This window comes from Mizuhopecten yessoensis, unplaced genomic scaffold (assembly GCF_002113885.1).
Source record: "Mizuhopecten yessoensis strain PY_sf001 unplaced genomic scaffold, ASM211388v2 scaffold2553, whole genome shotgun sequence".
NCBI classification, from domain to species: domain Eukaryota; kingdom Metazoa; phylum Mollusca; class Bivalvia; order Pectinida; family Pectinidae; genus Mizuhopecten; species Mizuhopecten yessoensis.
In genome coordinates this window covers 616094-628318 of record NW_018404603.1, presented here as the reverse complement: position 1 = coordinate 628318, position 12225 = coordinate 616094, and the positions used below count along the sequence as shown (strand labels likewise).

Here is a 12225-nt window from a genome sequence, read left to right as displayed (position 1 = left end):
TTGTTTGAAGTCAATAGACAAGAAATTATTCATTACAGCTAAAAGCCAGCCAAGGTTGACCAGTATCCTCAAATATTGTAAAGCTGAATGTCTTACAATTCTTTCATTAATCGTAATCCTGTCAGGACATGCCGACTGACTATATTCAAATGATATATTGCACATTCTGGTTAAGTAACAAAGAATAATACAACTTGATAAAAAAAAAAAACAGTTAGAAGGTAATAATTCTCCACGCAATGTTTGATTATTTAAATGAATAATGATTTAGGCTAGAAGGAACAATACATGATTACATCTTCTTGTCAATCGCAGTACGGTGATAATTGTGATCTTGCAAATGCTGGATACATTTCGAGAGTGTTCGTTAGTTTTATTACGGCCGTCAAGGATGCGGCGCTGCAATCGCATTGTTTACAACACGGGAACGGTTTAAGTTCAAGCGAACGATTACATGTTATAAGTATTATAATTAACATGTCAGCATGTTTTCCTGTGAATTACTGAATGTGATTGATGCAGCGGCTAGGAAGGATTCTCAAACAAGCTGATCCAGTGAGTGTAGGTTTCGATGATCTTGTTGGATTACGAGGTGGACCGCTTCAAGATGGTCATTTGAATCAATAGCACGTTCGTAAAACTCTCCATTCGTCCTGATTTAATTGAAGGGTTTTAAAAGTAAATGGTCTAGAAATACTCAGGACGAAATGTCTCTTCCTTTCTCTCAATGATGCAGACGGGCAGCTGAATCGTACGATATGTCCGCCACATTTAAGTATTTTTTCATGATCCCCAAGCGAAGTCTGTTTTTTAGACTAAAGTAAGAAAACATTGGACTAAGTCCAGAATTAGACTTAAGTCCGTTTCATGATCCCGGGGCCCGGTCATCGTCCGTACACTATAAATAATAAATGAGAATCTTGGCCATGTAACGAATTCATTAAAGAACATTGATATAAAAATATGTACAACCCTAATATGTATAGGATGCTTTGTGAAATCGTCAAGTGGAGGTACATCTGAGTGTACGTCCAACATCATTTCAACAACAAACAGCCTACCGAGATCACTCGGCGAAACAATTCACAGACAATTAATTTATCATTCGTCTCTGATATGGGCTAGAAACCATAGATATGGAATCAATACGTATACTCGGTAAACAAGTATGCAAATATGTATTTTTTTACTCAACATTATTATCTACTGCTGATTTATCGTAGCTAATCCCTATAGATTACAACGGAAAGCTCGATTAGAATAGTTTATTCTTGCGTTTCGTATCGCCTACTTTCGTATTTCTTTTCAAACAGTGAAACTATTTTCGTTCCGTTCTGTTTAGGCCTTGTTTCATTCCGTTTTTATTCCGATCTCGTTGTGTTTCGACTGCGTTTTCATTCCATTCCGTTTGTCAACTGAAACGCTGACACCCCTGTACTAGTATATATTGTATAGGGGTTTTAGTAATCGGCAGGGAAACTCAAAATGTCTGAAACTCTATAGTATCTCAATTGATCCAGGAAGGGAGACTTTGGGTTTTGTTTTAGGATTATCGTCCTCGCAACAGCCAGTGTCATATGAGAACGCGCGCCTAGGGAGACAACGCCTGAAACAGAAATAGAAAAGAAAGAAGACAGGAAAAGTAGAAAACGAAAAGATACGAAATGTTGCATTGGGAGTAGCAGATTCATTTTGGTGCCTTCCATGTTCTCTTTGTAGATGATGTGGAAAAACGTCCCGATTCTGCAGGGGGCCACACATTAGTCGCCTTTTACGATACAGCTGGCGTATAGAAGACAAGGAAGTAACCATCTCGATTCTGCAGGGTGGGGAGGGGGACGGTTAATCTACCTATACTATTCTGCAGGGTGGGGAGGGGGACGGTTAATCTATCTATACTATTCTGCAGGGTGGGGAGGGGGACGGTTAATCTACCTATACTATTCTGCAGGGTGGGGAGGGGGACGGTTAATCTATCTATACTATTCTGCAGGGTGGGGAGGGGGACGGTTAATCTANTAGAGCACGGACTGGGGTGTACTTGTTGTGTACCATGTAACGATTCACTGGTTTTCATGAATGTTTATGTTAAACATGAGTGAATTCGACAGTAACATGTATAGGTTTCTATTACTTCCTGGTATTGAACACATTAGTGTATAGCCAGTGTAAGAACAGAATGTAAATGTACGTCGCAGCAGCGGCCCTTGTGTATATAAAAGTGGGTAGGTTCGTGACACCCCAGTAATCCTGCGGCGAGAGAGAAGCTGTGTAATGGCGTCGCATTCTCAACTACTGGTCGTTATTTTCCTTTTCTTGTGCAGGTATAATGCAGGTACGTCAAACATTACATCATATATCATATACCATATATCACGTTCGTCACATTTAAATAGATTGGTTTAGTTGAATCATAATAATTCTGGTTCAGTAGCATTAATTCAGTGTTTGACTTATAAACTGAGGATAATTCAGTATTTGACTCGTGGTTTTAGGACAATTCAGTATTTGACTCATCAATTGAGTACAATTCAGTATTTGACTCGTAAATTGAGGACAATTTTGTGTTTGACTTATAAATTGAGGACAATTCAATATTTGGATAATAAATTGAGGACAGTTCAGTATTTGACTTATAAATTGAGGACAATTCAGTATACGACCCATAAATTGAGGACAATTCAGTAGTTTACTTTATAAATTGAGGACAATTCAGTATTTGAATTATAAATTGAGAACAATCCATAGATTGAGGACAATTCAGTAGTTTACTTTATAAATTGAGGACAATTCAGTATTTGACTCATACGTTTAGGATAATTCAATATTTTAACTCATAAATTGAGGACAATTCAGTATTTGATTATTATATTGAGGATAATTCAATATTTGACTCATAAATTGAGGACAATTCAGTATTTGATTAATAAATTGAGGACAATTCAGTATTTGACTTATAAATTGAGGACAATTCAGTATTTGACGCATAAATTGAGAACAATTCAGTATTTGACTCATAAATCGAGAACAATTCAGTATTTGACTCATAAATTGAGGACAATTCAGTATTTGACTCATGAATTGTGAACAATTCAGTATAAGACTTATCAATCAAGGACAATTCAGTGTTTAACTTATATATTGAGGACAGTTCCGTGTTTGACTGATAATTTGAGGACAAGTCAGTGTTAGACTTATTTATTGAGGACAATTCAGTATATGACTTATACATTGAGGACAATTCCGTATTTGACTCATAGATTGAGGATAATTTAGTATTTCACTTATAAATTGAGGACAATTCAGTGTTTGACTCATAAATGGAGGACAATTCAGTATGTAACTTATAATTTGAGGAAAAATTCAGTATTTGACACATAAATTGAGGATAATTTAGTATTTGACTTATCAATTAAGGACAAATCTTTTAAATAATTATATTTCTACGTTTGTTTGCATTTAAACACTGTTTGTCACAAACAAGTATGGCAACGCAGAAGAATATGTACTTTTGTGTACCTCTAAGACGGTGGTAATTGTGATTGGGTACAAAAACAACCCACAGATATCATCGGCTTCATTATCATTTATTTGTAGCTACTATCGGCGCCCATACTTGCCAATAGTTATTGTGGACTAGTATATCAATAAGCACAAAAGTTATTCTTCATTGATACCGTGGGACCGCGTTATTCACGATAACGTTGGAAACACGATAACATATGAAATATAGCATTCAATTACAAATAATTAAAATTTGACTGAGCGTCGTTAAACTTAGTCGGGTTATAAGTAACTAGTTATTCATAGAGAGCTAAAATAGTTCAAAAAGGTAAAATATGAAAGTTTAGTTAGAGATATTATGCATAAATGGAGTAAAAAAGTCAGATTAATTGAATGACAGTTTATAAAAAGACCAACGTCTTTTATATACATATGTAGTTGAAAAATGCCTCCAAGTCTACGGAAGTGAAAAGGGTTTTCCTGTCTGTGACATGACATATTTATCACGAATGTATCTTTAAGTCTTATCATTCTTCAAAATGTACTCCACTGTAATGTCCCGTATACCCCACATATCCACGCTCTTTCCACGTCACAGCTCCCATACATGCATGCATGTATCACACAAACAAAGGTAACTGTGACCTTAATTTGACCTTTATCATTTAAATACTAAAATAATAGTTCCGGAGCATATCGCGGCCATTGTTTCTTGGATAGCCATCCAAATTTGCATATAGGTACAGCTAAGTAAGGAAATGTCTTTAGATGTGAAGGTGATGTGGTTATAGTATGGTGTTATGAAATGAGGTCAACGACCAGCTGTTTTACCTTATCCTCAAGTACTAACACTTTTTATACAGGTGTGCGCACGGTGTGTGCACGAACAAAGCTATACTAGGCGATTACATCTAACGCACATCCGTGCTCACGTTGGACGAACGGTGTGCGATGGCAATCGTGGTTGATATAAATAGAGGAATGGCTATACAAATTAATATGATTTCGTTTATAAAGTAATTTTGATTTAAAGTATGTTACCATATATTAACGAAATCTGTAGGTTTGTCTTTAAATAAAGGCTTATTTGAAAACTTGGGTTTTCATGTTTACGTTCAATTGTATAAAGGAGACAAATGCACACGTGTTAGTATACACATCGGCAGGGTCCAATACACATATACAGCATAGCCTCTTGGTTAACGTAATTATATAGGTGTTTCTCGTACCCGGGAAACTTGAGTAACCTTCCATGAGAAAATACCGCTGGTGACTCAAACAAAGAAACTATAGATTCAACTCATGTCGATCGACACATCGTCGGCATATGTCACGTTTTACAATGTACAGCTGTACACCTAACGCGATTCAAAATTACCATAATGTGCAACAGTTTGGCAAATAACTAGTTTACGATACATCGTATATTATTTTACCTCATGTACATAAAAGGGACTGGATAAGAGAAATCGACGTAATTTTGATTTAAAGCATGTTACCATATATTAACGAGATACCTAGGTTTGTTTTAGATAAAAACATATTTTAAATGTTGGGTTTTCATGTTGATGTACAATTGTATAAAGGAGATAAATTCACGCGTGTTGGTATACACATCGGTAGGGTCCAATACAAATATACCCCTGGTAAACGTTACTTGCTGTTTCTCGTCACACGGGAGACTTGAGTAACCTTCCATGAGAAAATACCGCTGGTGACTCAAAGAAACTAAAGTTTCAACTTATGTCGATCGACACATCGTCGGCATACGTCTCGTTTTACAATGTACAGCTGTACACCTAACGCGATTCAAAATTACCACAATGTGCCACAGGTTAGCGAAAAACTAGTTTACGATACATCGTATATTATTTTACCTCATATACATAACAGGGACTGGATAAGAGAAATCGCCGTGAAACAGTTTTACGCGTGTTCATGTTGACTTAACACAATCTTTTTCCCCATAGGTGATTTAGTTATGGTAATTTTAGATTAAGTGTTCAAATTCTTGTTTCTATACAGCAGCACAGGTAGACCAGGAGTTTGACGTCCGCCTTGAAAACGGTCTGTACAACAACAGTGGCCGGGTAGAAGTGTACCATGACGGACAATGGGGCGGGATCTGTGGTGATTCCTGGAACTACAATGATGCAATTGTTGTTTGCAGAAAACTTGGATACAAGTAAGTATCTAATTGATTTATATAGTCTTGATAAGATGATAATTATTCTTTGATAGTTTTCGCCTGTTTTTGTATTATTTTACGGCCCATTGACAATTTATGTCATAGAGGACCAAACAGCACTTAGCAGAGCCAAGGTCATACACTTACAATAGACGTTCATGAAAGTGAAGGCAAATGTTAAAAAGACGAAAAATATGAACATCAATAGCAAACAATGGGTTTTGTTTTATTATGTTTAACGTCCTATTCACAGCTAAGGTCCTTTAGGGACGTGCTTTAATGTGTGTAATGCGTGTTTGTGTGTATGTATGCCGGATGCTGGGTATGTTGGTGTATTTACGTCAATGCGATAGTTTGGATCTGATACTAACTGTAGAGTGCTACCTCACTGAAATATCATACCAAAGGCACACAGCACAGCATTTCGACCGGTAACGTTATACTGACAACGGGTGAACCAGTTGTTGACATCACATCAATGTCAGTTGTGTAAGCGTGCATGTATGTACAATGTATGTATGTATACCGGAGGTCGGGAATGTTGGTATAGTTGTCTCCCTGTATAGTGCTAATCTGATGACGACTTTATAATGCCATCTCACTGAAATACCATGCCGAAGGCACCCAGCACAGAATTTCACCCGCTCACATTATACTGACAAGGCTGAACCAGTTCTTGTTAATACCCTTAATGCTGAACGTTAGGCAGGTAAAAACAACTACCATTTTTAAGGACTTGGGTATGTCCTGGCCTGGGGACAGAAATACGATTTTGAAATATCTGTATGGTATTGGTTCATACCTTTTTACTTTAAAAATATTTTTTTATAATATCTGACTATTTTACTGTGAACCGATATATTTAAGCCTATTACCAGTCAGTGTATTTTTTTGGTGTATTAAGTTTTGCAATTGTTTCTTATTTAATATTGTTGTTAGAACCGATATGACTTAACTGTTGCTCGTCGTTGAACAATCGACTTAGTGTCACTCTAATCACTCTTTTTCAATAACCTCACTTGACAACTATGCTAATTTTTATACTAAAATGAGCATACATATATTTACAGCAATGGAACTACAGCTCACAGATTCCAGACCCGCGATTCCGCTTGGTATGAATTGTATGGAAATCAGACAGAACCAGGTCTTGTTTGGATGGATGGTGTGCAGTGCACTGGTACAGAGTCTGGCATTGCAGATTGTCCGTTTAATGGTTGGGGCAATGTAAACTGTAACGAATACTACGGCAGAGCGTATGTTTTCTGCTATGATGAAGGTAACGTTCATACGTGTGTGCGTTGTTTGTCAATTAGGTCCGACACGGGTTATTATGACTTGAGTTTTTTGTTTTTCAAACCGCCATCATCAGCTGTAGGCCATTCAAATCGCCCTTAGACAATTTTTATTATCGCAATTTTTCAGAAAGTGCTAGAGGAATCTTTCTAAAATTTAACATGTAGGTTTTCCTTAGCACGACGAACGCGGCCATTTTGGATTTTGATAGCTAAGGTTTGTTATCGCTTTTTTCTCAAAAAGTAAATACATGATCCTTCTCAAATTTAGTATGTAAACATGACCGACCGAGTCACTTGGCGAATTTGACGGTTTGGGAATTTCTCAGAAACTACTTGAGGGATCTTTCTCAAAATCGATATGTATGTTTTCAAGGACTCCAGTTGTGCTTGTTCACTTTTAAAACTGAAAGGAACAACAAAATGACCAACAAGCGGACATCTTGGAATTTGACAGTAAAGGTTTATTTCTATTTCTGAGAAAGTACTTGAGGGATCGTTCTCAAATTTCATACTTATGTAAGTTCCCCGTGGTGTTAGGCTATGCATGTTACCTTTATAGACCGTTCAGATATATGAAATGGCCGACAGGTGACCATCTTAAAGTTTGGAAGTTAGGCTTGTTATTGCTTTTTCTCAAAGTAATGGTGTACTCTTTTTCAGATTATATATGCTCGTCCCCTTTCGTATCTTGTTCATTATACTTTTGGTATTTCAGTGAGGTACATGTAGCACTCTTAAGCATATATATAGTGAGATAGCACTATAAAGTCGGCATCAGATACGCGCTATCACAAGGAGGCAAATACATCATCTTACCCTGTCTCCATCACACACACACACACACACAAGCACGCTCCCATTACACACATGGAGGCACGTCCTTTAATGACCTGATCTTTTAATAGGTCGTGAAAAAAACCTAGAGGCCCAATATGCCTGCATCGCCCACCTGGTTTTAATTTCACAATTATTACTGTAAAAGGGGATATAAATAAAGATACAGGCAGGTAATCAAGTGTTTTAACTCAAAATCATTCAAAAGAACCTGTTAGAAGATTTAAACACAAGTGACCCCTGTGACGTTGAAAGTCAAACAAGGACATTAAGTTAAACAATTTGTATAACCCTTCATCCCAGAATGTCACTAGCCAAATACAACACCCTATACCTTTTGTTAATTGAGAAGATTTAGACATAAATGACCTTGGAAGTGTGTCAATGTCATTCACATGGAAATTTGGTAGTTCTTCATCTCAGCATGCTACTGGTTTCATATCACTATCCTTTGCATTTTTGTTTTCAAGAAGAAGTCGTTTAACGTAAAAATGGCTGATCAGCGGCCATCTTGGATTTGACAATAAAGACGTAATTATGGTTATTTCTCAGAAAGTCCTGGATATTTTGACAGTTACGGTTTGTTATCGTTACTATTCAGAAAGTACAGAAGTTATTTTTAAATGGTTTTCTTTGGTCTTTGGCTCTGCTTGTTTACTTTTTAGACAGGAAAAACGAAACCGCCAACATTCAACCTTTTTGGATTTCGAAGGTTAAGAATCGTTATCGATGATAAAGAAGTGTTATGGGTATTTCTGAAAGTACATGTGGGATCGTTCTCAAGTTTGATAAGTTGGCCTCCTTAGTCTTTAGTTTCACATGTGAACTTTTGAGAATGACTGCAAAAACAAAATTATTGACTGATGGCTATCTTTGAGTGTGACCGTTAAGTCTTGTTTCTTCTATTTCTCATAGAGAACTGAAGGAATCTTGTTCAAATTTAATGTGTAGGTTCTCCTTGCTAAATGTTCTCACGGCCCTTTTGATCGTTCATCCCTCATTGACAGCACTTCTTTTTATACATGAATAACAGATTTGTAGCAATTTGCCTAATTATTCCACTCTTATACAATTATATTTTTCATATTGGTAAAGAACATATGATTTTGCGAGGTTTAAGATAATGTACGAGATTCCCGTTTAGGACCTCCAACATTTGACCGAATAATAGTAAGAAGGTAAAAGATCACCGGTTGTAGATCTAATAAAGATCCTTCTTTATGGTCGGCGCAAAGATCCTACTAGGATTTCTTTTAAGTTCTATAAAATTGATTAGTTGCAATATACATGCATCCGATAAATGTTATACAGGCAATAGTAAGTTTCCGTGTTCAGTCAAGATATTAACAAACATTGTAAAATTGTGTAATAAATACAATATGATTACCATTCAGATGACACCGAGGTAAAAGTTCGTTTAGTGGATGGCACATCTAATGGAACGGGACATGTTGAAGTTCATTACAGCAGCATTTGGGGAAGTGTATGTTGGAACGGCTTTTACGACAGGGAGGCTGAGGTCGTATGTAGAATGCTTGGATACAGGTATATTAAAGTTAAGATTGTATTTATTATGTATATGCGTCTGCATGTGTGAATTGGTTTTATTTTATAGGGTTTAACGTCTTATTAACAGCTAGGGTCAGGTTTGAGGAAAGTTATATTTCGTGAGCTATCTTTAAGGGACCACTTACAATACCATAAGGGATCTGAGGTAATCAATCAATTACACACACATGTTTCGAAGTATGAAAGAAGTAATAAAGATATAGTTAATCGTAAAGGGAAAGATGTTTTAATTAGATTTTACATAGATGTACATCCATACAAACAACCAATTGTTTGCTGTTTTTTTCAGCAATGGTGTTGCCTATGGGGGTTCATTATTTTCTTTCACTAAACTACCAACATGGATGGAACAGATACAGTGTAATGGTACAGAGACAAATATTGCAGACTGTCCGTTCGGTGGATGGGGACAGATATCATCTTTGGGTATAGCGACTGCCCTCTGTTATAATGATTTGCAGGGTGAGTTTCTTACTCAATGAAAAACATTGATGAAATGATCAAATCGATTTACAACATGTAGTTTTTCGTTAACCTTATTCGTATAAAACATATATCGGGTAACGAATAGAAAACTGTAACACTGACGAAGCAGTACTTAATAAACGCCAACTTCAGTGCTAAGGACACAACAATTTTGAACTTTAGTAGTTGTTGACTAAATTTTCCTCCATCATGATTTTAGCTAGTGACGAGCAACAAGGGGTCCGCCTCATGAATGATGTGTCCAACACCTCCGGCTCTGTAGAGATTATGTACGGTGGACAGTGGTCTATAGTGTGTGGGAAGAACTGGGATGATATTGAAGCTGGAATCGTCTGTCGAATGCTTGGATACGGGTATAAAGCACATACAATAGTAGCATATTTATGATGATATTCTTTAACGGTGAATACAACTTAAACCGAAACGAACCCCCCAAAAGAAAAACATCACCAATACAGGCCAGTTATTGCATCTGATTTATTTTAAAAACCTAGATTCCCATGATGTTTTAACGGTCCATCCAATCGACAATGTTTGACACTATGGGCCAAACAGTACTTAAAACGATATTTACACAAAGAGATACATTGTCATCAATCCTTCACTAGCATGCTCAATGCTGGTTTGGTTTTGGTTTTATAGGATTTAACGTCTGATTAAGGTCATTTAAGGACGTGCCTCCAAGTAAGGTATGCATTCATGTTACGGCAAATGGGGATAATTGTTACTTTGTAGAGGTTAATCAAGACGGAAGAGATCATTACTTCTTGATTTGATAATGTTTAACCTTCTATAAACAGCTTTAAGGACATTTGGGATCGTTATATTTTCTTTCTTATTTCTAACAACCGTTTTGTTTCTAATGCCTCGTTGGCAATACCCCAAGTTGTGGCCAGGCTGGAACACATACCTTATTTCTTAAAAATGCAACGATTATTGCTTTGCCCTGATTAACGTTCGGCATTAGTTGTAATTACAACTGGGTGTTAGTGTAATGTGACCAGGTGGAATACTTTGAGTATATTTGTGTGATAACACTCTTAGGCCGGAATCAGATCTGCATGGCTGCGTTTGGTTACTACAGTATAACCTGTCTAAAATAGTCCCTGTCAAATCCGGATCCCTGTCTTAAACGGCTGTGGTCCCTATATAATCAAAGTAATTAAACTCTGTATAAACCGGACCCTGTTCATTCCGAAAACCGACGGTGTTTCACAAAAGTTGGCATAGTAATCCATCTAAAACTAAAAACAAATTGTTCATTCCGGTCCTGAAATTTCCCTCGGCCAGCTACAATCTAAAGCAAACACATTCTAAACAAATTAGCGCTATCAAATGTTGGGTCGCCAATCATTTGTATTATATACTGTATATTTTGTTAATAATTAAACGTTGCAATTAATTCATTTCTCTGTTGTTTATGTTGACATACATGTATACAGATCGTATGCAAAACACGACATTTATGCATTTTCAAAAAATGACATGCCGATGCTGCATAAATCGGATACCTGTGTAAACCGGACAAATAGTTTGGTCCTGGTGACATCTGGTTTAGACAGCTAATACTGTACCTATATTACGAACATTTATATGCTACAAAACCAAGATTAGCCATGCTTGTAATCAATCTTTAGCAGTCAAGCATTTGTTCATCACGTGTTTTATATCTTTTAAATGCAAGTTTACTGCTTTCCAGAAACGGAACTGCACAATCTTATGCATCTTACCATTGGGATTCGAGAGAAGACATGAAATTGAAGATACATGTCAACTGTGTTGGATCAGAGACAAGTCTTTACAACTGTAGATTTAGCGACGTCCTTGAATACTGTGACATGGATGGCAGAGCAGGTGTTTCCTGCTCGGGAGCTCTAGGTAATTTTTAATTCAATTTCTGATAACTTTTTCCTTTCATAACCTGTCAACACCACACGTTCGCCCAAGTTGATGGTAGGATTTTCACCCTTACCAAGACGAACCGAAGTCTCATTTTTTTTATCCCTGTACATGTGAAAGGTAAGAGTTGCTATGGTTAGTTATATCATTTTGATCAGACCAACGTGTTAAAGGTAGAACTATTTTAATTGGGGTTTAACATCCTCGCAACAACCACGGTCGTATAAGGACGGGTGCCAATAGGGAGACATCACCGGGAAGAGAAACTAGACATACAACGAAAGAGGACAGGAACAATAGGAAACGAAGAAGTCCTCAAGTTATGCAATAAAGCTTGCGCCCACATTAGTCGCCTGTTGATGTAAACATGCAGTGGGATACAACAGGTCTATTTTTGGTTTATGTAATGTCCCTTGAAAAGAAGACAAAGTAGAAACCGGGGGGGGG

At 36.9% G+C, this 12225-nt stretch overlaps 1 protein-coding gene across 1 annotated transcript in view; it reads left to right on the top strand.

Annotated features, from left to right (window-relative positions):
- The first annotated feature begins 2231 nt into the window (after nucleotides 1–2231).
- Nucleotides 2232–12225, top strand: part of LOC110446117 (deleted in malignant brain tumors 1 protein-like) — a 17938-nt gene continuing 7944 nt past the window's right edge. The window contains exons 1-7 of the mRNA XM_021491105.1: nucleotides 2232–2335; nucleotides 5530–5689; nucleotides 6763–6971; nucleotides 9219–9369; nucleotides 9683–9855; nucleotides 10079–10232; nucleotides 11579–11757. Of these exons, the coding sequence (XP_021346780.1) occupies nucleotides 2275–2335; nucleotides 5530–5689; nucleotides 6763–6971; nucleotides 9219–9369; nucleotides 9683–9855; nucleotides 10079–10232; nucleotides 11579–11757 (1087 nt within the window). The 5' untranslated portion in view covers nucleotides 2232–2274. The remainder of the gene's footprint in view (nucleotides 2336–5529; nucleotides 5690–6762; nucleotides 6972–9218; nucleotides 9370–9682; nucleotides 9856–10078; nucleotides 10233–11578; nucleotides 11758–12225) is intronic.